This window comes from Episyrphus balteatus, chromosome 2 (genome assembly GCF_945859705.1).
Source record: "Episyrphus balteatus chromosome 2, idEpiBalt1.1, whole genome shotgun sequence".
In the NCBI taxonomy this organism is placed as follows: domain Eukaryota; kingdom Metazoa; phylum Arthropoda; class Insecta; order Diptera; family Syrphidae; genus Episyrphus; species Episyrphus balteatus.
The window spans coordinates 43,702,846-43,728,867 of NC_079135.1; the positions used below are offsets into that span (position 1 = coordinate 43,702,846).

General features: G+C 28.9%; 1 protein-coding gene across 3 annotated transcripts in view; it reads left to right on the plus strand.

Moving 5' to 3' along the window:
• Positions 1-26,022, plus strand: part of LOC129908796 (la-related protein Larp4B) — a 71,663-nt gene that overhangs the window by 7,049 nt on the left and 38,592 nt on the right. Inside the window, exon 1 of one of the 3 annotated variants that reach the window (XM_055985559.1) lies at positions 7,800-8,051. The exons of the other annotated variants lie outside the window; for them this stretch is intronic. Coding sequence (XP_055841534.1) covers positions 7,949-8,051 — 103 coding nt within the window. The 5' untranslated portion in view covers positions 7,800-7,948. Of the gene's footprint in view, positions 1-7,799; positions 8,052-26,022 lie in introns of those variants that run through there. 3 annotated transcript variants of the gene reach the window in all.

The following is a 26,022-nucleotide window of genomic DNA, read 5'->3' on the forward strand; positions in this document are numbered from 1 at the left end:
TCTTATTGGTGATGACAAGGCGATACAATCATTATCCGCCAATTTTTCAGCTAATCTTGATGATTTTAAAACAATTTTCAGTCTGTTTTTAGTTGAGAAAAGAAACAGTTTAAAATTCGTATATAATTATGATAAAAAATAGCACTTATACGAAAGTCTCTCACGAGACTAGTTACATTTCCGTTGGCGGCCCTTGAGTAAACAATATATCTGCACTCCGACCCTTTACCAATACCCATCTGTACAACTCACACTAATAAAAAGCGGCTTCACTTATTTGGATAAACACCCCTTCCTGTACTTCTTATTCAATGTTTTCAACTCACTCCATAAACAAACACAAAACTAGAGCAAAAAAAAGGTAACCCGAAAAATGTCGTCTTATAAACAATAGAACAAATTTGTTTTCTTTCCTCTTTTTTCATTTACTTCTTACTGCCCTTGTGACCTCTCTGTTTAATACACGCTTTCTTATGGAAGAAAATAAGACGATATTTTTCGTCTTACTTTTTGGTGAATTTTTATGTATCTCTCATAATTTTCGCTCTGAGTTAATGAATGCGCGCAGCGCATGTCAGTGTCTGCTTGAGGTAGGTTTCATTTTTCATAGGAAGAAAAAAAGGTAGAATAAGACGGTTTCCTCCGACTTATTTGGGGAATTTGTGTGTATCGCACATTGCGCTGAGCTGATGAGCCAAATTATGTTGCGCAGGTTGTGGGTGAGGTAAGTTTTATTTGAAGAAAATTAGTTAGGAAAATATAAAAGGTATAGAACAAGAAAATAACACGCTCCTTTCCGACTTATTATCTGAATTTGTATGTATCTCTCCACTGGGCTGCTGTGTAAAAGGTTTCCACTATGATAAGAAATATGCGTGGATGTTATATTTAATGTCATAACTCATAAGGTATTTTTGTTGACAGAAAGTGCATAAAATAACTGAAATTTCCGTAAAGTGGAACAACAGCCCCAATTGAATTCAGCAAGTACAAAATAATACAAATTTAGATGATGCAAAAATTGTGAAAAGTTTTTAGATAGTAAGATTTAGTGTTTTGATTATGACTTTAATATCATTGTTCGACAAACAAAAAAGTCGAGAGCAAGAACTTTGCTTTGTGATTTTTTTTTAATTTAGTGTTCTGAATTCAGAAGTCACAAATTGTCATTTGCAGATTTTGAAATATAAATTTCTGTTTGCAATAATCTTTGAAAACAAATAATTTTGAAAAGAAATAATATATTTTATACAATAAAATACGAGTATGACTTTTTGACATTCAAAAATTAACAGTTAATATTCAAGTATTTCAAAAACGTGACGGTCCAATGCAATTTTCACTTCGGGAAAATCCTTTAGAAAAGTATGGTTTTGTTCAAGCTCTGTTTTGTAACTTTATAGGTATTATTTTCTCTTGAGGATTCAAATAATTTTAATCAGTTTAGTTTTATGAAGAAAACAAAATTGTAGTTAAAGGACGCTCTTACTTAAAGTTTTGTATACATCTAGATAACTGTTGCTTCGAGAGATCTTTTTAGTTCTAAGGCGATTTCATGCATAGAAGATAGACTTTCTGATCTAGCACATATATCTATAGGTAGAAAAATTCTTATTACTAAAAGTAGACTTGACTTTTAAGAAAAAGTTCTTGCAGAGTTTTTTGAAAGAAAACGTAGAACTTTGCACACTTTTTAATGGAAACTTTATTAAAAAAAAATATAAATGTATATATCTTATGTTTTTGGCAATTCGGGTTAATTGCTTAATTTCATGGCTTGAAACGCAGAAATGCATCAAAAATTTGGAATTGAATTTCTTGGTGACTAATTTTTCTACGACTTACCATTTGAAATCATTCACGCCTCGCCACTGCAATCTGTAAGTTTTTAAGTGTTGATATTTTTTCTGTGTAATACTTCTTGGTGACCTAGTTAGTGGCTTAGCCAGCATGGTTGCACCCGGGGCGGCAGTTATGGAATCACCCCCAGAATGAAAAACAGTAAAATAAATGAAATTCCATTATTCTACATACCTTACTATAATTTTTTTACTTGCTCTTTACCATACCTAAGCAAATTTTGGAATCGCAAAAATTCGAATTTCCATACAACCGATTTTTTTTTAAATAAAGAAAAATTTTAAAAAAAATGTTTGGACTTAGAAGATATTATTGTTTTTTTCTTGAAAATTTGTATTTAAAAATTTAAAAAAAAAATCACAAAACAATTTTGAACATTTTGTTTTCGAACAATTTGTTGTCATTAAATTGAATAATTGGTTTGGAGTTTAAAACCAGTTTAATGATGTTTTTGTACATTTAAAAAAAAATTTTATTCTTAGAGATAGGGTATTTTTAAAAATTCAAATCGGTCGGGTGATACATCAAAAGAAAGGCCTCTTTACGCTCTATTCATATAACCAAAAGTTTCTTGCAGGTCTGGTTGCTGAATTATTTGCAATCGAATTATTTTATTTTTCTTACATTTTTACATGAATTTGGAAGCAAATATTTTCGGATCAAGACCTCGTAACAAGTTTTGGTTTACAGATATGGGTTCACAATGAGCAGGCCAATCCATTTTAGTCAAAAAATTAAAAATCTATTTTTTTAAGATTTTCGAGAAAAAATCAAGGTTAACCCCTTACATCTTGATGTAAAGAAATTTAAATCCAAAAAAATAAATCCAAATCCATAATATTCACTACTTAAATCCAATTTCTCAAATCCAATCTTGTTAAATAAATTTAAACTGACTCTGGAGCAGATGTGAAATTAATTTTCAAAGTGTTCAGTTTTTTGTCAAGTATTTTGAAAAGGAAAAATGAAGATAAATGCAAATTATACAAAATTTATTGAGTAATCACATAATTTATTTTGAGTGAATAATATGAACAAAAAATAAAATCCTTGGATTTATGAAATGGGAGCGGGTCAAAATTCTGGTTTTCGAAATTCTGCTTTTTTCAAGAAACTTCTGCTTTTTTTATATTCTGTCTTTCAAAATTCTGCTTTTTAAAATTCTGCTTTTCAAAATTCTGCCAGCATTTTTTTTTTTTTAAGAAAAAAATTCTGCTAATTCTGTTTTTTTTTTAAAGCATAGGTAGGTACGCGTTTACTTACCTCATTGATGTAATTTAAGTTTGGTACTTTCCTTACTGCCTAGAAGACTGACTCTTTTATAACTCACATCTATGTATGTATATATACCGTTGAAAACTAATTAAAAACGATGAAGAATATTCTTTTACTTATAATACAGTAAAATAAGGAGAAAAAAGGGGTAAATCTCGGAATGAATGTTAGTAGAAATTTTTTTTGCTCAATATCTCCCTTTTGCCATTCTATAACATATCTCAAAAGTCTAGAAAAATGTCATGTCCGCTTGTCGCGATTTCAAGGTCAAATCGCGAAATGGAGATTTTCAAAATTAGCAAAAATAGGCTATGGTATTATACACACACATGATACATGATTTCAAGGCATTTTTTAATGCTGATTCCAAAAAATCTAAAATCAGGACAATCTGACGTCTCTGGAAAAAGTTATACCTGTTTTTCATCTGTCAACTCATATTATTATAACAGTTGCAAACTTGCTGCCGAAAAACCCTCAAAAGTTATGGTAGATGAACCAAATTTTGCATGAAGATTTTAGAATCCATTATTATTAAAAATCAAAACAATCCATTACAAAAAATATATGTATATACCTACGAAATAATGGTATTTTTTGATGGAGGGGCAAATTTTAGGATATGCACTAAAGAAGATTCTTGTTCATCTTAGGAATAAGTGCTAATAGGCTAATTTTTTCATTTTAATCTTTGTTTGGATATTCTTTAACTACCCTCGAAAATCTAAAAAAATCTCATGTTCGCAAGTCCTAATTTTCTTGGTTTGAAGATAAGGTGCAGATTTGAAAAAATTGAAAAACTACTCTTCAGATATTTGTGTCAGATCAACATGAATAAGGTACATTACTTTTCAGGGATGGTCATATTGATTTGTTTGTGGGTTTTGTTGGAATCAGCGTTAAAAAATACCTTGAAATGATATGGGTTATGTTGGTATACAATACATATAAGAATCTAAAGTTTTCTTATTATTTTTTTTAAATCTGCACCTAACTTAGGTGCAGAAAATTAGAACTTGCGGACATGAGATTTTTTTAGATTTTTGACATAAGTTAAAGAATATCCAAACAAAGATAGAAACAAAAAAATTAGGCTATCAGCACTAATTCCAAGATTGTACCAGGATGTTTTTTTGTGCACATCCCAAAATTTCCCCTTTTCTCAAAAAATACCATTCTGTCATAGATATAAATGTTTTTTTTTTTTTGCATTGCATTGCTTTGATTCTTAATGATAATGGATATGAAAACCCTCATGCAAAATATGATTCCGCTACCATTACTTTTCAGGGTTTTTCGGTAGTAAGTTAGCAACTGTTATAATAATATGGGTTGAAAGATGAAAAACAGGTATAACTTTTTTCAGAGACGTCAGACTGCCTTGATTTTAGATTTTTTGGAATCAGCATTAAAAAATACCTTGAAATCATGTATCATATGTGCATATAATACCATAGCCTATTTTTGCTAATTTTGAAAATCTCCATTTCGCGATTTGACCTTGAAATCGCGACAAGCGGACATGAGATTTTTCTAGACTTTTGAGATATGTTATAGAATGGCAAAAGGAAGATATTGAGCAAAAAAAATTTCTACTAACATTCATTCCGAGATTAAACCCATATTTGACTGGATTATTATTCAATTTTTTGAATATTAATTTTTATTTGATCAGTTAAAAAATTTTCAATTATCATTTTTCGAAGATATTTATCATTAAAGACCTTTTCTCAATATAATTAAATTTATTGATTTATCAAAAAAAAAAAAAAAAAAAATGAATACCTATAACAAATATTGACATACATACATAGTACCTACCTACTCGTAAGTAAGTTATCTCAAAAAAGCAGCAAATTTTGCGAAATGATTATTTTGCACAATTCTGAAAAAAAAATTAAGAAAGGGTTTGGAAAATGTTAAAAAGCGCGCGCTTTTTAACATTTTTCAAACCCTTTCTTAATTTTTTTTAGAATTTTGAAAAACAGAATTTTAAAAAGCAGAATTTTGAAAAGCAGAATTTTGACAAAAGAATTTTTGACCATGGCAGAATTTTGACTCCAACCCTTATGAAATTCGGATTTGAGCGATTGGATTTAAAACTAACTTTAATCCAAACTAAATCCAGAGTGAATAATAGCCCTGTTCCATTGGAGGTGGTAGTTTACTCGTGAGTAGAAACCTAGTACAACAACTACCTACACATTCCTATCTCCTCGAGTAGAAGATCATGTGTTAATTCTAGTACTAGATCTACTCATGAGTAAACTACCACCTCCAATGGAACGGTGCTATTATTGACTATATAAATAGTCCTATATAACTATTTTAATAGTTAAAATCGACTATTTAATAATTATTTTGGAGAATACGAGTACTTCGATTGACTATTAAAATAGTCAAAAATAACTATTTTTTTTTAACTATTTTAATAGTTATCCCGATAATAACTAAATAAATCGCATTTCGATTGTCAAAATGACATGCTGTATATGTAAATATGTTGATACTTTGGCACATATTTTTATGTCATTTTGACCTAAAATTATTTACTATTACGAAAAGTGTTCGTTTGGAAATGGCCATTACTTCTCATGAGCTATTTTTAACAATTTCATTAAATTCGTATTGCTTTGTGCAAATAATTGTATTAATTGCTTAATGAAATTATTATTATTAATTATTCAAATAATTTTTTAAAAAATAAATGTTCAGTGTAACATTAGCCTTAAGTAATCTTCTCTAGTACAATTTAAATTACCCCCAGCTGAATACAAATTTTTTAATTCAGCACCAATCTACTACCTGCCTGCCATTTCACTCTCTCGCATTTGCTTCTGCATCCAGCCAACATCCAACCATTTCGATTTCACGTTCGTCACAGAAAATCTCTGTTCGTTCGTGGTTCCGTCGTCGTCGTCGTTCCTTTCGTGGTCGCGTTTCGCGGATTATAATATAATTAATTAAAAATTCGGGGTATAATAGTGATTTTCTGTATATTCTCAAATTACAGATTATACCTTCTCAATTTCAAATAACAAGTTAATTACTCAATAATCGTCTTTAGAAAGACATCAACAGTTTAATTTGTGTGTGGAAAACTCGTGTGCATTTTCAATGAGTGTTTTTTTTTTCTCGTTCGTTGAAGAAAAAATTTAATTGAACAACTTTTGCCATAACGGGCATAGCTTGTGTACCACACTCTGGGTAACAATATAACCATCTCTTTCTTGCACATCTAATTGAACCGGCTGAATTTGTTGGTGTTGTGTCGTCTACTACATTTGATTTTGACAAAAAATAAAATTTAATTGCAAAAAAAAACAAGAACAAGTGTGTTTTCTTTATATTCTCTCTGAAAAAAAAAAAAAAAAAAATACGATAATTATCGTAAATTTTTTTATTTATTCGCAATATTCTCGCTTTGTTTGTTTTCAATTTGATAAATCGACCAAATTGAGTGCAAAAAACGGAAAAAGAACATACGTCCCTCTTGTCGGTTTGTGTGTGTGTGTGTTTCATCCCATCCACAAGGGAGACAACAAAAGGCCATCCCAATCGCAAGTGTGAAAGTGACAGAACAACCTCAATCAAGAGAAGACAAAACGGAACTACTCCTATAATTTGCTACTTTTTCTGTGAGTGCACAGGCACACGCGATACCAAAGTCATAGCAGGAGACGCTTTTTTGTTTTGCAATTTTGTGGTCAAATCTAATAATAAATTTTTTTTTTATAATTCTCTTGTGAGCAATTAAAAGCGATCAAAGTATATTGTTGTTTGTTTCATTCTTTTTGTCAAAATAAAAACCCGTTGCTAAGTGACACACTGAAAAAGGTGACTACGGGCTGTGCTAGCTTTTTTATTTTGATTCTGTAAAGCGGTATATTTTTTTTTTGCTGAATTCAACAAAAAAGGTGCTCTGCAGTGATCTATAGTAGTTTAATTTATTACATTTTTGTTTTCTTGTGATTCTCTAAGAGAGCACATGGCGGGTTTTTTCCATTTAAAAGAATTTCATTGCTAAAATCGTGTTTTCGTGTGCAAACACCATCATAATCGCAATCGCACCCTTTCTCTATTTTATATTCGAGGCTGTGTCCGGATATTTATCATCTGCGCTGTGTTGTAGTAGAAAAAAAAACCCGGTTTCGTAGAATTGTCCATCTTCTCTTCCTCAAGTGCAGAAGATAAAGTTAAAGAGGAATTGGTAGAAAAAAATTCGTTACTTTGCTTAAAACAACAAAATACGGAAAGGGAAATATACGACGAATTGCAATAACAAAAGAGAAAGAGGCAGAATATCGTTTTTTGTATTTTTTTTTCTCACTTCGTCTTTCATCGCTGAAAAGGGCGAGAGCTTAGTGCAAAATTTGTAAACCAGTAATTTTTCGGTGTCGCTGTGTACCGTCACTCAAGGAACGGAACGGTACATAATTTTTGCAAAAGTAAAAAAGAAACCGAAAATCGAAACGATTTGAAAAGAGAACTCGTGTTAAACTCTCTTTTGTTTTAATTCATTTGAGTTTCACTGGAATATTAGAACGAAAACGATTGACAAATTAAAGAGAGAGCGAAAAATCATCTGTTTTCTAGGATGGAATTTTAAAAGATTTCTCTTTCGAGTGTCTGTTTTTTTTTTTTTTTTTTTTGGTTTGTGATTTTTTTTTTCGTGTCGATAAATATTGTGAATTTTTGACAATTTGATCATAATTTGTTGAGAAAATTTGAAATAAATTTTTGTTTTTAATAAAAAAAAAAAACGACGAGAAGATACGCGGGCGTATAATTAAACATAATAAATAAATTTTGTATGCATAACGAAGCTGGAATTTGGCGTGAAAGAGGAGGGAGGGCAGCAGTAGCTAGTAGTTGTTTTAATTGGGTACAAAGTACCTATGGAATGGAGATTGCTGGTGAGTAATTTTTTTTTTTTTTTTTTGACAATCAATGATTTGGTTAAAAATAAAAGAGCTTCTGTGACATAAGCAATATGTAGGTAATTTTATTAAAAGGAAGAACTCTTTGATGGGAAGAAAACTGAATAGGAACAGGTTTTGTTTTTGGAATTAGAAAATTAGTATTTTTTTTTATTGGTTATGGGGGAAGCTTCTGTCAGCTGCAAAACATATTGAAAGACATTTTAAAGTGAATGAATTTCAATATGTAGGTATCTATGAATTTATTACCAAAAAAAAAAGCTTATAAGAAAGGGGAATAGGTAAAGTATAATTGAATCATCAATTAGATGAAAGGAAATAGATTACAAAATGACCTTTTAATGCAAATAAAATGGTCCAATTTAAAAACGGAAACAATGCACATTTTTAACATCCTCAAAAAATTGTAATAAGAAAAGCCATGATGCATGTACTGCATTTATATTGTCTTATTGCTGTGCCGATTTTAATAATTATAGGTAGTAATTAGTTATTGGAGTCATTGGTACAGCTTCTGAAGCCGGCCACGAAGTATTAATAGGCTTATTATGGATAACATAACAATGCAACCAAGTTGGCTTAACAAGTGAGCAAAAATTAGTTGCCTCCCTTTGAGTTGACTAATTTTGGTTGATTTCGTTTAAAATAAGTAGTCACAGAGAAAAGTCAAATGAGGTTAAACTTTCGTAAAGACAATATAATTAAGTTGAGTTGTCATCCATAATAGATCCTTCAGTTGTTTTTGTTAATAGCCGTGTTTTATTGGTACTCAGTATTTTACTAAGTAAACATACAGCTATGGACAAAGAAATAGCACACTTTTGATTTTTCTTACAAAAATTGGATTTATTTGGGACCTTTTAACTTATATATTATAATTTTTACATCAGGGCATGCATTAGCTTATGGGAATTCATAAAATTAATAATTATAAATTATTTTATTTCAATTAAATTTTTCAAAATATAATTTATAGAGAATACCCTTTTTTCTTGTGGACAAAGAAATAGCCCACATTCCGAAAATCATAAAAATAATCATTTCTAAGCAAAAATTCTTATAATTTCCAATAAATTCAATACTACCTACTAAGTTAGTAACTTTTTAGTAGACCACAGTTTTTCAAAGTTCTTTCGCTAACGTCTGGTATCCACTTTGTGGAGTACGGCACCACGCTTCTTTGATTCTGGCTCAAAGATCGTTTGAATTTTTGAATTTCCTTTCCCCACGCTTAACCTTGACATCAATTTATAAGTTTTCTATGGGGTTAAGATTGTGAATTTGAGATGGCTAGGTGTAAACATCGATTTTTTCGTCCGAAAACCTATCTTGTACTATTTCTGATGCATGTTTGGGTGATTGTCATGTATGAATATCTAATTAACTGGCGAGAAATATGGTTCCTCGGTATTCTAATGTAATATTAAGACAAAAGAATTTATCAATTTTGCCATCCACCTAACCAATGGGTCCTTATCATGCCAGGAAAATGCGCCCCAGACCATCAAATCCTATCCTCTTAGTTTCATCGTCTTGAGATAATACTTTGGCTTGTCCTTTTAACATTTTAGGCGATGGACAAATGTTTTGTCATCGGTTCCAATGCGGTTAACCTTTATTTCATCACTCTAAAAGACTCTCATTCAAAACAGCATGTTTTTATTCAGATGTTTTATAGCTAATGTTAGGTGATCTTTCATGTGTCTTTTTATATCATTGGATTTTTCTTGCTTACCTGTCTGTACAACTCAGCATCATTAAGTATCCTTCTTAAAAGTCTGCTTGACACTTTTTTCGCCGAATTCTATATTTACTTCGGGCAAAATCGTGCGAGATGACTTAAAAGGCCCACATTTGCGTTTCTTTGTGATCGCTCTATCCACTCGTATGGAAGTTTTGCGGGGAAGAAGTTAACGCAATTTAATTTCAGAGTTTAAATTTCTATTTGCTCTTTCCAAATAAATGGCTTTATCCATCATTTATTCGAAAAATTTAGAGTTTAAGCTAATTAAGAAGGATTTTTCCCTTGACTATGAGGCTCGAAAGTAATTCTCTCTTTTTTCGCAGTTTAATGATGTTTTCTGCCTATTTTTTTCAAAAATACTTGTTAATTAAATAGTAGCAATAAAATGAATGCATTTTCGTCTATAACTTTTGAACGCGGAATAAAAACTTAACGGTTAAAACAAATGTGTGCTATTTCTGTGTCCACTAGCGAAAGAGACAGAAAAAGCATTATATTGCTAGTGCAAATAAATATAGAAAATAACGGTACTTTTAAGATATTTTTGTCTCCATCACTTTATTTCGATAATATACCAAAAGAAAAAAATTTATAAAAAGCATTCCTAATATCTAAAATTCGATTCGCATGATTTTTCTCAATAGTGTGCTATTTCTCTGTCCATGGGTGTATATAACTATAGGAAGTTCTTCTTAACACAAATATGGAACACTTATATTTTTGTTTGTTTGAATGCATGCTTTTAAAAGGATCGATTTATTTCAAAAGGATCGATTTATTTCAAAACTAGTGTATTGGGAATATTTTTATGACCAAAAATAAAGCTACCTCCCATGTCGTCGCCCTAAAATCACAACACTGTATCCCAAAAAAAACTAAAATTTGATAATTTGATTCAAAACGATTTATTTATTCAATGAGAATCATTTCAAGATCTTTTCAAGTAAGAGGAATACAAAATATGACAAAAATGGCAACAAAATTAAAAATTTAAGTCAGAAGTTGAAATTCCATAAAACATTGAAATTAAAATTTTAAACGGAGTTACAAACACTAATTGGGTAATTCCATGAAAAAGTGGACACGAATTTTGAACAAATTATGCAGTCTTTTTTACTTTTTTTTATTAGCAAATTACTATTTACAAACGGCAACTCTTTATGCAAGTTGCAAAAAAAGATTCTTTGTTGTATTCCCTTATGGATAGACATAAAATTCAGGGAGTTTAATAATCTTAAAGCATTTTTATAGCACAAGCTTGACAACAACAGAAGAATTTCACATGAAAATGACGGAAAATAAAGCAAACTGAAAATATGATGAGTCTAATAGTGACGATGACAATATCCCCTAATGAGTGCTAAAATAAGTTAACATTTAAGCAAGCTTCGTTACACACTATTCGATTAAAAAAAAACTTGAGTGAAAATGCATCTGTTCTTTACTTTTGGAACCACAAATCGCAGGTAACATGAGTTACCAAAATAATGTAACGTGAGTTACCTAAATATTTTAAAATTTTTTCTCGAAATATTGAAAAAATGTTTGGTTTTGTCACTCATATTAAAAGCTTGTAATTTTGTATGTATGGAATCTTCATTGAAAACAAATTGAGATTCTTAATTTCACATAAAAACTTCATACTGTCGGACTCTTAAAATTCGTGTCCGATTTTTGTAACGTGAGTTACCATCAAACTTTTATTTTTCCCAAGCAAATGTTAAAAATAAAGACAATTTTTTTAGTTAATTATGAAAGTAATAGTTATGCTCCATTCATGGATAGTAATTTCGTATCAATTTACATTAAGAGCCAATTTTTCAATCTTCTAATAAACAGTGAGTTAACTGTTCGACGAATAAAGTTATTAGGCTCATAAACAATCAGATAAAAACATTGAATTTTTCAATCAAGAATAATTTATTCTACAGAATAACAAAAAAAATTGTCAAATTCAAAAATATTTAAAAATAAACGTCATTTTTATTCATGATTGTTTTTGTTTTCTTGTTTTCCACTGTATTTTTTTCAAAATTCTTTCAAAACAGCTTTGACAACTGACACAATACTTTTGTTGAGATTATTCCTTAGAATAATTTTTATTCGTCTCTGAAAGAAGCAGATAGTTTTATTCTTAGGAATAAGCTATATCTGCTTGTTGAAAAATTGATTTTTTCTCTATCCTTAAGAATAAGTACTAACTGACTGTTTAACTGACTATTGAAAAATTGGCCCTTAAAATTGAAAAAAAAAAAAATTATTTATGTGTTGGAAATTTTTGTGAATGTAACGTGAGTTACCATGGAATTGCCCAGGTACCTATGCTTATCAAAAACATTTTTGTATGGTGCTTAGTCTAGTATGTAGGTATTTTCTGTATTGAATTGTACCAACAATTCGTTTCCATGCTCAAAGATGATTTTATTAAAGCCGTGTGTGAACTGCGGTAAAATTTCTCCTAATTCAGCCATTTGCTGAACTTTAATTTATTATATGGCTTTCTCAGTTTTTTTTTTCTTAATTGTTCATGCATCTTATTTCATTTTTTTAATGAAAAAAAAAACAAGCTGAATTCTCTCTCATTCATGAAAAACTTCAAATTTTAACTTATTCTAACCTGCCCACAGCTCAATAAATTTCAACCCATTTTAACCCAAAAATGTTAACACACACATTTAAAATCAATTCAAACACGGTCTTAGAAAGATTTTGGAAGCTGGTCAAGATAAGTTTCAGTTAAATTCGTATGTTGCAGTTTGCCTCTAACTGAATATGCAACAAATTGTTGATATTCAATAGATTATGGAGAAAAACCTGAAAGACACGAAAAACAATAGTATAGATATACACATACATATGTAATTCAATTAAAGGGTTTAAGTTATCTATACCCGTACCCTGGCTAAATGATTTTGACGTACCTATGAGATTCAACTTAAAAGTACTTAGCGTAAAAACTTCATTTTCAGAAAAAGTGAAGTTAAAAGTTTTTTATTTACCCGATGATATATCATACTGAATACTATTATCATTATTGTGATTGTCAATGTTATAAACTATTTATTTATTTATTGATAAACTTAAAAAGCAAGTTTTTGAAAACCTATTTATTTTAATTTTCCTGAAAAAATAATCAGTTTTCAAAAACATAATCCATAATGCACAGCTTTTTACTACTGAAGTACCTACCTATTTTTTTTTTTCACTCAAAACATATTTGATACTATGGTAGGTATGCATTTTTCTATTTATTTAATAAAATGATAAAAAAAGACAGACCAGAATGTAGATCCATTCCAAAGGTCTTTCAAAAGTTAATACCTGTGTATTAATTTTGAATAGTAGTGAATTTATCAATTTTATTTCAATTGACAGTGCTTATCAATAATTCCATTGGTTAAAAGTGCCTAAAAAAGAAACAAATTTTATTCACAACATCAAATTAATAAACAAGTAGGTATCTTTATCTATCTATGAACATATTATGCAGGTATAAATTAATCTATCTTCTTTATATTACAATTCTACATACTTTGTATTAGCCATTCATCATCATCTATATAATTTAAGTTTATGTGAATGTACATTGTACATACATATGCCTGCTTATTTAATAAAACAAACGACACAATTTTACTGACTAATGTCACAGGCAGCAAAAATAAAAATAAAAAATATATAATAATTATAATCAAAAATAGAAATAGCAAGTAAGTATAAGTACAATGTCTTCTTCTGTGCTTTTAAGTCATCATAATCTTGTACTCCTACGTCTTTTGCAAATCCTTTATATCAACCGATAGAAATAAAAAATCTTGAGTGTTGAACAAAAACAATGAAATAGAAAGAGAAACAAGAGAAAAAGAGAAAAAGCGGGTGGTTGTGTGCAAATTCGGAATGCGAATCGAAAGAATTTATTGTCAATCGTCGCTTTTGTTATTATGAGGGATTTGAATTTAAACAACACAATATTTTTGTTGTGTTAGAAAGAAATTTGCATTGTTTATCTTTTTTGCTCTTCTTTTAATTAATTGAATTGCTTCATTCTTGGCATTATTTACGCATTTAATCTTTTAGTAGCTACTTTTGACACATTTAATATTTTATTGAATATGCAGAATGAACATTTACAAATATTTGTTTAAGAGTTAGTTCTTATAAAGTAAGGAATTAGGTATATAGGTTAGATAACTTCAATGTCATGTTCTATATAAACACTAACAAAGGAAGTTTAATTTTTGTCATTTCTTTTTTTTTTTTAAATAACAAAAGTAAGCATTTCTTTCAAGTTTTTTTCTAAAAAATTTCACTTGACTCTTTTTAGCAAAAGATATCCTGCATATTATACTAATAAATATTGAAGTTCTTTTTTTAGATAACTTTTACTTATGATATAAGTTATATGTATTTAATTTATATGTATGTTAAGCTCTGCAATTGTTGTGTTAAGTTGAAATTAAGAATTTTCGCCTGAATGAGATTCAACAAAATAATCTAAAAGGGAAACCAATTCAATTTTAAAGTTCAAGTGACCTCAACTCCAAATTTATAAAGCGTTTCGCTTTATAAATTCGTTAAAAGGGAAACCTTTTACTACTTAAAGTTTTGTAAATATTTTATAACTTATCTCGAAATCCTAAACAAATCTCATGTCCACAATATGTTATTTTCAAGGTCCAAACAGGTGGTGCAAAAAAAAAATGTGTATGTACTCATGTACTCGTACACGCGTTAGAAGTTATTCTTCCTTTTCATTGATTAATGTCACCGCTTAAAACAAATATTTAAACAAACAGAATTTATTTAACCAGCAAATAGGTATTTGACTTATTTTGATATCATATTCGGTATACAAAGAACTTTGAGACTGGTCACCATTATTAATTTCGATGTGTTTAAATTTCGTTGTGCTTAAACGTTGATTGAGCTGAAATGTAGAAATGATAACGTAGAAACCTAACCAAACGACAGCTTTTTTTTATACTAAGCTGTTTGTATTCTATGTCGAATTTAACTGTAAAATCCCGTTGAATAAATATTTTGTTACAGTGCAAGAAAACAGAGTTGCTTAGTATTTAATATTTAAAAACACGTAGATATAAAGAATTGGTTTTGCAAAAAAAAAAATTTATCATTTCTTTATTTTTAAAAATTAATTAATTTTGATTAAAAAAAAAAAAACTCCTTAAAAACAATAAATTTTAATAAAAAATTAAGGAATAACCTTACATAGTTTGTCTTACTCTTCTATAAGCAGAAGCATGCTAAAAAAAATGCACTAAGTTCAAATAGTTTGAAATTTGACTGCCTTCAATTAACAATAGTCGGAGTTCTCAAGTTTCTCCACCCATCTTATTAATGGGGTTTCCTTTAAGAGTTTTAAATTAACGACTTTATTAGCATCACAAGAACCAAAGAAGGGAATTTAAAAAAATGACTTATTTGATTTTAATATCCCATTTAAAGCTAAGTAAAAGTTTTAGCAAAAAAAAAAAAAAAAAAAAAATTCATTTCCCATACAAAATGTATTTTTTTTATCTGCTCCTCTCGTCTTTTTAAATTTAGTATTCGAAGTAAATTATTATTGCGACAATAAGTATTTTGATAAGAATAATAATCTGTAAAAGTTAAAGATAACACTGGCCACAAAAATTCGCAGCTCTAGTTTTTAAATTATTCATACATGAAAAGTCATAGAAATTCATACAATTTTTTTTTTGTTAAATTTTTTTTATTTAAAAATTTAGTTTTTGTATTTTTATTTTATTTACTGAATCGAAATATATTACATTCGAAACAAATTGTTCCAACAAAACTTTAAAAACGCTTGGAATAATAAAATCTAAAAAAAAAATAGTATGAAATTACCCCAAAAATGTGAAAAATAAAAATATCTAAAAAAATAATAGAACTCCTATAGGTCGTTTCAAATCAAAAGTCCCATGGAAAATTGAGCTAAAATAAAAAAAACTCGTTCGCTTACTGGAAGGAAGCATTTATGAGGCAGCTGAACTTTTTTTAAAATTACGATAAAATAATGAAGAACAGTTCTTGAAATCCCTATTTTAATTAATTGATCCGTCTGTGAGATTCACTGAGTAAGCCTCAGAAAGCGGAGGCAAGTTTCCCGGGCTTGCATCACTCCATATCCGCGGACATTACAAAAAAACATACAATTATTTAATTATTTATCATTTGAAGGCAGTTGGGATAACTTTGCCGAAGATATTGTTATAGGACTAGGTGAAGATGGACCAGAAATGTCCAGTTTACATCATAGCAATTCATAACTTAAAATTCTATTCACATCTTTTCATTTGTATAATTGGGCAGTAAATATCTTATTTTTATTTTTCAATTATTTTGGAGTCGTCACCATAGAAATCATTAATAAACAAATTCAGATTTTTCGTTTGTTGATTTTTTTCTCTAGCATTTCTTTCATTCAAACAAGCATGATTTGTTGTTATTTTTGAGTTGATTTGTCGCAATGAGCCAATAAAATTGAGTTTTTTGTTTATTTGCTCTCAATTTTATTGGAAGGGAGAAAATAAACTCTGAGTCAGGACTTTTGATTTGAAACGACCTATAGAAAGCAACCAGTGTGATTTTTAGGCTAAGTGAACTCAAATACATTGAGTTTTATATACATTTTTCTGGAAAATTAAATTTTAATAAACGCTCAAAATAAAAAAAACTTAAGATTGAATATTTTTCAAAATATGAAAAATTAAATATTTCAAAAACTAGAGCAGCTAGAAAAAAACCAATAATATTTTTGGGCTTACTGAATCTAAAACTATAAAACTTGATATAAATCTTTCTGGAAAATTTTAAAAAGTTGAAAATTGTTGGCCAGTGCAATAGAGGGAAGTTGACGGTTAAGGGGGGAAATCCCTCCAGACGACACCTTTTTCACTATTTTTTTATGAAAAACTGAAAGAACTTATTGAAATTTGGAAAAAGACAAGATATTACTGACATTATTAAGTAGTATTGAAAAAATTTTTTTTTGAAATGAAAAAATAACAAAATGGCGGCTCTGGAGCCTTTCAAATTTGACGCCTCTAGTTTACGCCGTGCAATCATCCAGGAAATCATCTTAAATCATTCCGTTAGATGATATTAGTAAGCATTGCATGAACCTAAATTTATTTTTTTTAAATGAAAAATAAAAATTAGAAATCAAAAAAACGAAAAAAACCATGTTTTTTTTTAACAAAGAAGTAGTTAAAAAAAATATTTACTGTACTAATTTTATTCAACTTTTAGGTTCATGTTGTGGCCAATAAGTTAAGGAGTAATTTGCTTCAAATTTCAAGTCGATAGCTTCATTAGTTTTTGAGTTACATTGCAGGGCGCGGAAAAAAACTAGTTTCGAAAAAAATGCGTTTAAAGTTTTCGTTTTCGTACTATGGTAGGTTCGGAGCGCATTGGTTTCGGGACTATCTAGGCACTTTTGAGGCTTCATTTAAGTCTAAGACCACTGAAAATAGTTTCTTCGGTTGATAAATAAATTTATTACGCAAAAAAAAAGTAATGCAAAAATAAAAAATTCCAGAGGGATTTCCCCCCTTAATTAATAAGTATGTTATAGTGAATCTCATAATGATCAAAGTCAGTCAGTCAGTCACATGGGTTGTATTATGCTTAGAGATTGAAAAACAAAAACTGCACTAAAAGGAAACAGGCACATGTAACGGAATTAGCTTAAAATCCCAGTTTGACCGGTTGGAAATGCCATTCTTTCACCAAAAATTTTGTTTCCAAAAGAACAATTCGCAGGGAAGCTTGGCGAAGACAATTTTGGGATATTGCCCGGGAGATAATACCGTATTTAACTCATAAAAAGAAAGTGTCAAAAATTAAATTCTCAAAGGAACATGTTGCTTTGCTGCTTTCCACATCGGAAACAAAATTGTATGGACTGCATTCGAATAAGTTTCTTTAATTTTTGTGAAAAGCAAAAAAACTTTTACCGCTCCGTAAAAAATTATGATACTTTGTTCCAGAAGCAAAGTAGCACACCAACATGTTCCTTTGAGAACTTAAATGTTTTTACTTTTATTTTTATGAAGTAAATACGGTATTATCCCCAGGTAAATATCCAAAAATTGTCTTCACCTAATAATACATAATATCACCCATTATGACTGATTTATTATGAAATATTATTCTCATTCGATCAAAAAATGTTCATTTTGTCAAAATAATTATTCCGATTTTTGTATGTATTTGAATAAATTAAGTTTCCCTTTATTGTCTGTTGTTGCAAGTTAACGAAGCAAACTAAGGCAAGGCTCAGTTCTAAAAGTATGTACATATATCATATTCATGAATGTTATCTGGCAGAACTTTCTTTGAACGTGCCTCCATGAAATCATTTGATATTTTAACAACTAAAAACAGCGTTAAAGATACAAAAATGACAAAAGTTATTACATTCGAAATAATTAATTTTATTTATTAAACTTATCCTAAGTATCGAAACTCCTAATTCGTTGTATTCAAGAATTTTAAATACCTAACATTAAAAATCAATTATCTTCCGCGTGGTTTTAAATAATGAAGTATGTTTACTTGAAGTACCTACTTGAAGTTTTTATTTCTTTATAAATAAGGATTGTATTAGGGCCTTTAGTATAAAAAAAATAAACATATTTAAAAGGAAAACCAAAAAAAAAAAAGAATAAATTAATTCATTCAAAACTTAACCACATAGGTACAAGTAAATTTTCATAATTGTATAACATTTTGTTCTAAAAATAATACAAATTAGTAATTTCACTGTTTATATTAAAATATAAATAAAACATTATGCTTCCGACGGTAAAGATGACGATGAGACCAAAATACAAAACAACAACAATAAACAAAAATTATTAAATACCACAAGGCCAACACACAAAAAATGACATCATACTGTGAACATCTGCCTGGGATTTCCCTTAACTGACCTTGAACTTGACTTAACTGAAATGAAATTTAAATTTCTGTCTTAAGTCAAATGCAATGAGAAGCAATGAAATATAAAAAAAAAAAACATTTGCAACAGAAAAAAAGATAAAAATACAAAATTCATTTAACTGAGTTCTTTCACCTAAGCCAAGAGGCTTGAATAATTTAGCTTCTGATGGTGTGTATAGTAAATGAATAGCTAACTGTTTAAATTTACAACGAACGACAAACACCCAGACAAAATTTTCTTTTGTTTTATTTTTCCTTCGAGTTTCTATTGAAATATTGAATATTCTAATCAAGCGTAACTTTATGAGGGTTATCCTGGTTCATAGGAAAAGGTGGTTTCACAATATTTTTTTTTATTTTTTTTTTTTTTTTTTTGAGGTAATGGCAGATTAATTTTGTGATTTATGTGAAGCAGGTAGTAAGTTGAGCACCTTGTATGGGCGAAAAGTATTGATCTCGAACTCGACACAAGTCTGTCAAACAAATGCAGGCGCTGCCATTTGTGTCAAATATAGGCATAATGATAAAGGACAAGTTAAAGCGAATAATGATTATTGAATGGGTAATTTGAAGAAAATAGAAAATATGTATAGGTATGAATAGAATACCCTGAAAAGTACTGCAACTTCATGGGTTTTCAGTTTGTGGAAACGTTTATACATACGCGACTTTGAAGAAAGAAGCTATCCTTTTCTCATTTAGACGACTGAAAAATTGAATTTTTCTTTCCTATTTTTTTGGGTTATTCGTCGAATATTGCGATTATGGCAATAAACATCTCAAATGTCGAAAATTTAACAATGTGACAATTTCGAGGCTTACCTATAATCAGGAATTTTTCAGTTAAAATATAATTTGATGTATATAATAGCTAAATACATTATAATTATATATGCATTGGTATTTGTCTCCACATTAGAATTTTTTTAAGCAATATTACACATTTTTTTTTTCTATGGTCGTCTCAAAAGTAATGTTGAACCGCAAGGTTTAGCTTATGACGTATTAGGAATTGGTACCTGCTAGTCTTGCTTCATAAATAACATAACATTAAACAAAAAAAAATATTTGAAGTATGTTAAATAAAAATCAAAGAAATAGCACTACAATTTATCTTACAAAAAAATTAATTTATTTGTTACATTTTTTTAATTTTTGTAATTCAATACAATTTAAAATAAAATCCACAAAGGGGTCGTCCGTACTTGTTTTAGAATTCAAATTGCTAAATTTGGTAAATGTATGTATATGTTCTTCAATAAAAAAAAAACAACTCTTTAAATGAAATTGAGCTCCAAAAAAAGCATGCATTTTTAGAAAATAAAAATCTTTAGAGCCGTTTTTAAAAACTTATTATGTATGTATGTACTTATAAATAATTTTTTGAAAAAAAAAAGTTTTAAAATATACAGCCATGGACAGAGAAATAGCACACTATTGAGAAAAATCATGCGAATCGAATTTTAGATATTAGGAATGCTTTTTATAAATTTTTTTCTTTTGGTATATTATCGAAATAAAGTGATGGAGACAAAAATATCTTAAAAGTACCGTTATTTTCTATATTTATTTGCACTAGCAATATAATGCTTTTTCTGTCTCTTTCGCTAGTGGACACAGAAATAGCACACATTTGTTTAACTGTTAAGTTTTTATTCCGCGTTCAAAAGTTGTAGACGAAAATGCATTCATTTTATTGCTACTATTTAATTAACAAGTATTTTTGAAAAAAATAGGCAGAAAACATCATTAAACTGCGAAAAAAGAGAGAATTACTTTCGAGCCTCATAGTCAAGGGAAAAATCCTTCTTAATTAGCTTAAACTCTAAATTTTTCGAATAAATGATGGATAAAGCCATTTATTTGGAAAGAGCAAATAGAAATTTAAACTCTGAAATTAAATTGCGTTAACTTCTTCCCCGCAAAACTTCCATACGAGTGGATAGAGCGATCACAAAGAAACGCAAATGTGGGCCTTTTAAGTCATCTCGCACGATTTTGCCCGAAGTAAATATAGAATTCGGCGAAAAAAGTGTCAAGCAGACTTTTAAGAAGGATTCTTAATGATGCTGAGTTGTACAGACAGGTAAGCAAGAAAAATCCAATGATATAAAAAGACACATGAAAGATCACCTAACATTAGCTATAAAACATCTGAATAAAAACATGCTGTCTTGAATGAGAGTCTTTTGGAGTGATGAAATAAAGGTTAACCGCATTGGAACCGATGACAAAACATTTGTCCATCGCCTAAAATGTTAAAAGGACAAGCCAAAGTATTATCTCAAGACGATGAAACTAAGAGGATAGGATTTGATGGTCTGGGGCGCATTTTCCTGGCATGGTAAGGACCCATTGGTTAGGTGGATGGCAAAATTGATAAATTCTTTTGTCTTAATATTACATTAGAATACCGAGGAACCATATTTCTCGCCAGTTAATTAGATATTCATACATGACAATCACCCAAACATGCATCAGAAATAGTACAAGATAGGTTTTCGGACGAAAAAATCGATGTTTGCACCTAGCCATCTCAAATTCACAATCTTAACCCCATAGAAAACTTATAAATTGATGTCAAGGTTAAGCGTGGGAAAAGGAAATTCAAAAATTCAAACGATCTTTGGGCCAGAATCAAAGAAGCGTGGTGCCGTACTCCACAAAGTGGATACCAGACGTTAGCGAAAGAACTTTGAAAAACTGTGGTCTACTAACAAGTTACTAACTTAGTAGTATTGAATTTATTGGAAATTGTAAGAATTTTTGCTTAGAAATGATTATTTTTATGATTTTCGGAATGTGGGCTATTTCTTTGTCCACAAGAAAAAAGGGTATTCTCTAGAAATTATATTTTTAAAAATTGAATTGAAATAAAATAATTTATAATTATTAATTTTATGAATTCCCATAAGCTAATGCATGCCCTGATGTAAAAATTATAATATATAAGTTAAAAGGTCCCAAATAAATCCAATTTTTGTAAGAAAAATCAAAAGTGTGCTATTTCTTTGTCCATAGCTGTAGTTAGTATACCATTTTGTAGCAATCATTAATCAACAGCTAAAACTTAAATTTCAATTTTTTTTTTTCTAATCAAAAAATTAATTTTTTCAAAATTGTATTTTAAATTTTAAATCCGGTTCAAATCAGGTGATAGTTGTTTTTGTAAACCACTATTTTACGAGATTTAAAAATTATTTGGATGGAAGTCATAAAACAAATGCATTTCTTTCTGCGAATATGAAACATCAGCGATCCCACAATATCTCGAAATTGGAAATTATCTAATATTAAATTGCTGATTTTTCGAAAATTCAACCCTGATTAAGTAGGTATGTATTTATTTTAATTTTTAACCGACTTTCAAAAAAGAGGAAGTTATTCGTCTGAATTTTTGAACAAGATTTTTGAAACAAGATGAAAAAAGCGACACGAAAAATCAATTGATCATAACTTTTTTGTTTTTAAAGATAGATGAATGAAATTTATACAGTAAATAGGTAATTAAATATAAAATATATAAATATAAATTATGATTGTGCAAAATTTCAATTAATTTCATATTCAAAATTCTGAGATAACGGTGAAAAGATGCTCTTTTTCTAAACACGTTATATCTTTTGATCTATAGCACATAACAAATTTATTTAACACATTTTAATACACATGCTGATAATATTACCTTTCATTTAATATAACGGTACGTGCTCTACAAGTTATATAATCTTTAATTGGAAAACTTGAAAAAATACCTCAAAACACCTGTGAAGATTTGTTGCCGATGACCAGCCAGCAGTAGAGGAAGTACCGTAATCTCAGTTTGAAATTTCGATATGGTTGGCTTTTGTAGGCATGGTAGAAATATGATTGAAGCGTCATATAAACGGTGAAATAATAATGATATAAAATTTATTATAAGTTGGATTTAATGGCGTTAGAAGAGAAAAGAGGTGGATTGTTTTGCTTTTTTTATGAAAACTAATTGGGTTAAAAAAATTCTAACTCTTTTTGTAGATGTTGTATAGACATGGTCGATATAAATATTTTGAGCTGAAACAATAAGCTTTCAGATGGTATAAAATTTATTGTAGGTTGTCATACGTAAAGAAAACGTAACCGTTTCTTTAATTTTAGCCAGTGTTACAGCTGGATATTTTTGAAAAGTGGCAAAAAAGGTGGCACTCGAAGAATAAAGGTCGCACATCAAAATAATAATAATCGAACACCATATTTGTATGAAAATTGTCTTCAGAGAAAAAACTTCTCAAATCATAATATTTGAAGAAAACACACAATTTAAAGGAACATTTTTTTTTATGATTTATTGTAACGCAAACTTAAAAACTTAACACTTCATTTTATATGTATTATATATGTCTGTCAAGTTAGCATTACCATTTTCGAATTTCGAAAATCTAATGATGCAGTTAATTGTCGTGAATTTGTCGTAAATTTGTCGTGAAAGAAAAAAATTTGTCGCGCCTGTTTTTTTAAAAATAACCCCTGGTAGTGCTAACTTGACAGTCAAGTTAGCACTACCACCCCTTAAAATATCTCAAAACGAATTTTAAAACGAAAAGTGAGTATGCAATTAATTGTCGTGATTTTGTCGTAGAAAAGTGGCATACTCAAAAAAAAAAATTAACATTTTTTTTTTTAAATAACCCCTGGTAGTGCTAACTTGACAGTCAAGTTAGCACTACCACCCCTCCAAAATCTTAATACGAGCTTTAAATGGAAAAAAAAGTATGCAAATAATTGTCGTGATTTTGTCGTAGACCGATGGCATTAAAAAAAAATTTCTCACATTATTATTTTGGAAATTAGGACCCATAAACTGAATTTCATATAATTACCCTTACAAAGAATTTTTTTTTTTCAAAATGCCCAATTACTATAAATTTTTTCAATAATCTACTGTCCCTCGATGATTTTTAATAGATTATGCAAAATAAAAAATTTTCCCACCCTTATTTTGCAAAAAATGCAAAATTAAGCGAATTACCCAAAGCTAGTACTACTTATGAAAAATGAAATACAAAAACCTAGCACTACCATATGAAAACTTTTTGTTTATAAGACTTTTTGATGAAAATTTTTTATAAACAATTGTCGTAAAACGTCTACTATGAAATTCAATCATAAAAAAATTTGTCGCGTCCTTACTTTAGCAACCAGACCCCCTTAACTGAGGCGACTAAAATCGGAAATTTTTTTTTTTTAATATATAATTTTTTTTTCTTTATTAATGCTTATTTCCTATAAATTTTGCTATAATCTATCGTAACTCGACGATTTTCATCAAATTATGTCAAAAAATAATTTGTCGCGCCCTTATTTTGGAAGAAACATCCAAAAAGGTGAATTTCCAAAAGTTAGCACTACCATATGAAAACTTTTTGTTTATAAGACTTTTTGATGAAAATTTGTTATAAACAATGTCGTAAAACGTCTACTATGAAATTCAATCATAAAAAAATTTGTCGCGTCCTTACTTTAGCAACCAGACCCCCTTAACTGAGGCAACTAAAATCAGAATTTTTTTTTTTTTTTAATTTTGATTTTTTTCTTTATAAATGCTTATTTCCTATAAATTTTGCTATAATCTATCGTAACTCGACGATTTTCATCAAATTATGTCAAAAAATAATTTATCGCGCCCTTATTTTGGAAGAAACATCCAAAAAGGTGAATTTCCAAAAGTTAGCACTACCATATGAAAACTTTTTGTTTATAAGACTTTTTGATGAAAATTTGTTATAAACAATTGTCGTAAAACGTCTACTATGAAATTCAATCATAAAAAAATTTGTCGCGTCCTTACTTTAGCAACCAGACCCCCTTAACTGAGGCAACTAAAATCAGAATTTTTTTTTTTTTTTTAATTTCGATTTTTTTCTTTATAAATGCTTATTTCCTATAAATTTTGCTATAATCTATCGTAACTCGACGATTTTCATCAAATTATGTCAAAAAATAATTTGTCGCGCCCTTATTTTGGAAGAAACATCCAAAAAGGTGAATTTCCAAAAGTTAGCACTACCATATGAAAACTTTTTGTTTATAAGACTTTTTGATGAAAATTTGTTATAAACAATTGTCGTAAAACGTCTACTATGAAATTCAATCATAAAAAAATTTGTCGCGTCCTTACTTTAGCAACCAGACCCCCTTAACTGAGGCGACTAAAATCAGAAAATTTTTTTTTTAATATATAATTTTTTTTTCTTTATTAATGCTTATTTCCTATAAATTTTGCTATAATCTATCGTAACTCGACGATTTTCATCAAATTATGTCAAAAAATAATTTGTCGCGCCCTTATTTTGGAAGAAACATCCAAAAAGGTGAATTTCCAAAAGTTAGCACTACCATATGAACACTTTTTGTTTATAAGACTTTTTGATGAAAATTTGTTATAAACAATTGTCGTAAAACGTCTACTATGAAATTCAATCATAAAAAAATTTGTCGCGTCCTTACTTTAGCAACCAGACCCCCTTAACTGAGGCAACTAAAATCAGAATTTTTTTTTTTTTTTAATTTTGATTTTTTTCTTTATAAATGCTTATTTCCTATAAATTTTGCTATAATCTATCGTAACTCGACGATTTTCATCAAATTATGTCAAAAAATAATTTATCGCGCCCTTATTTTGGAAGAAACATCCAAAAAGGTGAATTTCCAAAAGTTAGCACTACCATATGAAAACTTTTTGTTTATAAGACTTTTTGATGAAAATTTGTTATAAACAATTGTCGTAAAACGTCTACTATGAAATTCAATCATAAAAAAATTTGTCGCGTCCTTACTTTAGCAACCAGACCCCCTTAACTGAGGCAACTAAAATCAGAATTTTTTTTTTTTTTTAATTTTGATTTTTTTCTTTATAAATGCTTATTTCCTATAAATTTTGCTATAATCTATCGTAACTCGACGATTTTCATCAAATTATGTCAAAAAATAATTTGTCGCGCCCTTATTTTGGAAGAAACATCCAAAAAGGTGAATTTCCAAAAGTTAGCACTACCATATGAAAACTTTTTGTTTATAAGACTTTTTGATGAAAATTTGTTATAAACAATTGTCGTAAAACGTCTACTATGAAATTCAATCATAAAAAAATTTGTCGCGTCCTTACTTTAGCAACCAGACCCCCTTAACTGAGGCAACTAAAATCAGAATTTTTTTTTTTTTAATTTTGATTTTTTTCTTTATAAATGCTTATTTCCT